The sequence below is a fragment of the Sipha flava genome, unplaced genomic scaffold (assembly GCF_003268045.1).
Source record: "Sipha flava isolate LNK unplaced genomic scaffold, YSA_version1 19233_pilon_pilon, whole genome shotgun sequence".
NCBI classification, from domain to species: Eukaryota; Metazoa; Arthropoda; class Insecta; order Hemiptera; family Aphididae; genus Sipha; species Sipha flava.
Genome location: NW_020272679.1, coordinates 3434 through 5989, shown reverse-complemented (window position 1 = coordinate 5989; position 2556 = coordinate 3434). Strand labels below are relative to the sequence as shown.

The 2556-nt window shown below is 29.1% G+C and overlaps 1 protein-coding gene across 2 annotated transcripts in view; it reads left to right on the top strand.

The window, feature by feature from the left end:
- LOC112681517 (pancreatic triacylglycerol lipase-like) overlaps nt 1-2034 on the top strand; it is a 5110-nt gene extending 3076 nt beyond the window's left edge. The window contains exons 3-4 of one of the 2 annotated variants that reach the window (XM_025551767.1): nt 1572-1725; nt 1854-2034. In XM_025551767.1, coding sequence (XP_025407552.1) covers nt 1572-1725; nt 1854-1920 — 221 coding nt within the window. In that variant the 3' untranslated portion in view covers nt 1921-2034. The remainder of the gene's footprint in view (nt 1-1571; nt 1726-1853) is intronic. The other variant, XM_025551768.1, reaches the window with a different exon arrangement.
- Nucleotides 2035-2556: the final 522 nt, after the last annotated feature.

Sequence of the window (2556 nt, the reverse complement as noted above, 5' to 3'; positions counted from 1 at the left end):
TTGGATAAGTAAGGTAAGAGAGGATATGAGAATTCACCCTTGACCCCTCACCATCTACCACCAAGTTTCTAAACGTAATTCAAGCATTTTAGTATAGTTTTAAAAATATTTATTAATATATAATTTATAATAATAATAATAATAATAATTTTGGTTTCAGTGTTCAGTCACTTGCTCCACTCTGACAGCTGCATTCTCTTAGGCGAATTTCTGGCAAATTCAGTTATTATTTCACTTTCACGGAATTGCTCTTTTTTATTTATATTAGCCATAGCTAACCCATTCAGTCTGTTTTCCGATATGGTGCTTCTTAAAAAATTTTTAAGCGATTAAGTGCTGAAAACGTTCTTTCCGGAGTGAAAGAGGTAACTGGTAACGTGGCGAATAATTGTAAAAGTATTTTTATGTTAGGTCGAAGATTGATGCGATGATAGGGTGAATCAAGAGCAGAATTCGGTTTTGGAATAGTATTTTGACTCCATTGTTATCTCCATATGAACAGGTCAGCCCTGATTGTAGATGAGGTATCATCATGGAGATCTTGGACATATATTTTAGCAGCTTTTATAATATTTATATCGTCATACATATTTAAATTGGCCGGAATAAGTCCTTCAAGTGGCATAACATCAATAAGCCTTTGATTAAAATGAACCAATGTTCGTTTATATATTAAACGTTTTTATTGTTTTAATATTCTATTGAATAGTCAAGATACATTATACATATAAACACGGCCCATGGGAGAGGCTATAGCCCCCTTAACCCCTCCCTTGGCTACGCCACTGCTAACAGCTATACCCAAATTAGGTAAGGAATAGCGATCTTAAATTCCATCGTAGAGAAATTTCCGTCTCTTATTTCGAGTAATATCCTAGCGAAAATCCTAGCAGTAGTGTATGTGGCCACAAATATGAAGCTTTTAGGCACGGCTTTACTTCATCAGTGCTTATAACCCTTACTTATAATATTTAGCAATATTTAGGCAATTTTAATACAGAATTTTTGGGGTTAAATTTTGTGAAATAAATGCTTTGTAAGTCAGTATGTAATGAAAAAAAACTATTGACCAAATTAGCAGTTTCTGCTGGGTCATTTTTTCCATTTTTACACCTTTCAACCCTTTCAACTATTTAAGCGTTGCATTTTGAAAATTACTTTTTTAGTGGGCCTCTATATCATGAAGAAAATCTGCAGACCAAATGTTATCCTCATTACTTCAGTGGTTTTGGCTAGGCGATAATGAATCAGTCAGTCTGGACAAATTATTTTATGTATTAAGTGATATTATATTTATTTATAGGTAATTCAATAACAATGCTTATTGCTATTTCATCAAAAATTTTTCTACTAAATTCTATAAGTAACTTTAGCAAATTTTATAGCTATCCCCTTGGCAACTAACAATTGTAAATGAAATAAATATAAATGTTGTTAACTGAAAGAATTTTTTTTTCAGTGCGTTTGTTTGTCTAAAAAAAATTTTTTTATATATGTATACATTTCTGTGCAACGAAATTAAGTAAAATTATTGATTAATTAATCAGCATTTTTTGATGATTGTCTTTCAGTGTTTTGCAGTGATGCAAGATCTTATGAATACTACAATGAATCGATAACCAATAAATCGGCTTTTTTTAGTAAATTATATGATCCAAAGACCAAACAAACAATGAAAAATGAAAATTTACCAACCAACCATATGGGTCATAATGTAAATAAAGAGTAAATATTATTTTGTTCGCATAACTATTATGTATACTAAACTATAAAAATAAACAAAACTGATTGTCAAGAATGTGAGGATGAAATTTTTAATTAGAAATGTAATGGTAAAACATTTTTGTTCGCAGTAATCGTGGTCAATTTTTTTTAACGACGAATAAAGAGAGTCCATTCAGTTTTAATTCAAATAAGTAGTATAATGAGTAATAATAGTTGTTCAAGATTTAGATGAAGCATAATAAAAAATTATTTTTTCAAACAACGTATGTTGCTTTCAATAACATAATATGATTTAAAAAATATATTAAATATAAAGTAATTTGGAATTCTATTTCATATAAAAATTAATATAAATATATAAATATATACGTATTTTTTTTTCGTTGTACAGATAAATCCTATAAATGCTAATAGGTTTGGGGAGGAGGGGTCAAGGTAAATAAAAAAACATATTTTACAATTAACAAATTTATGCAAATCTTTAATATATTTTGACTTAAATAATAGCATTGATAATAGAATAGACTATTCTATAATCAATGATACTAAGTATTCAATACTAGCTTTTCATATTTCAAACTTGTAAAATTTGTAAATTTTAACCTAGACATCGGAGAAAATGTCGGGGTCGTTTACAACCCCTTTACCCCCTCCCCCCTGTTTTCAACACTGGTCTACAAAACAAAAATTAAATAATAAGCTAGTTAACTACTAGGAAATATGGGTATTTTGAATTTTTTAAAATTTAACGCATATAAGTAGTATACAAATACCAATCCTGGTGCGCTCTGATCTTTTTCTCTTCAAAATTGATTTACTGATCTTTTTCAC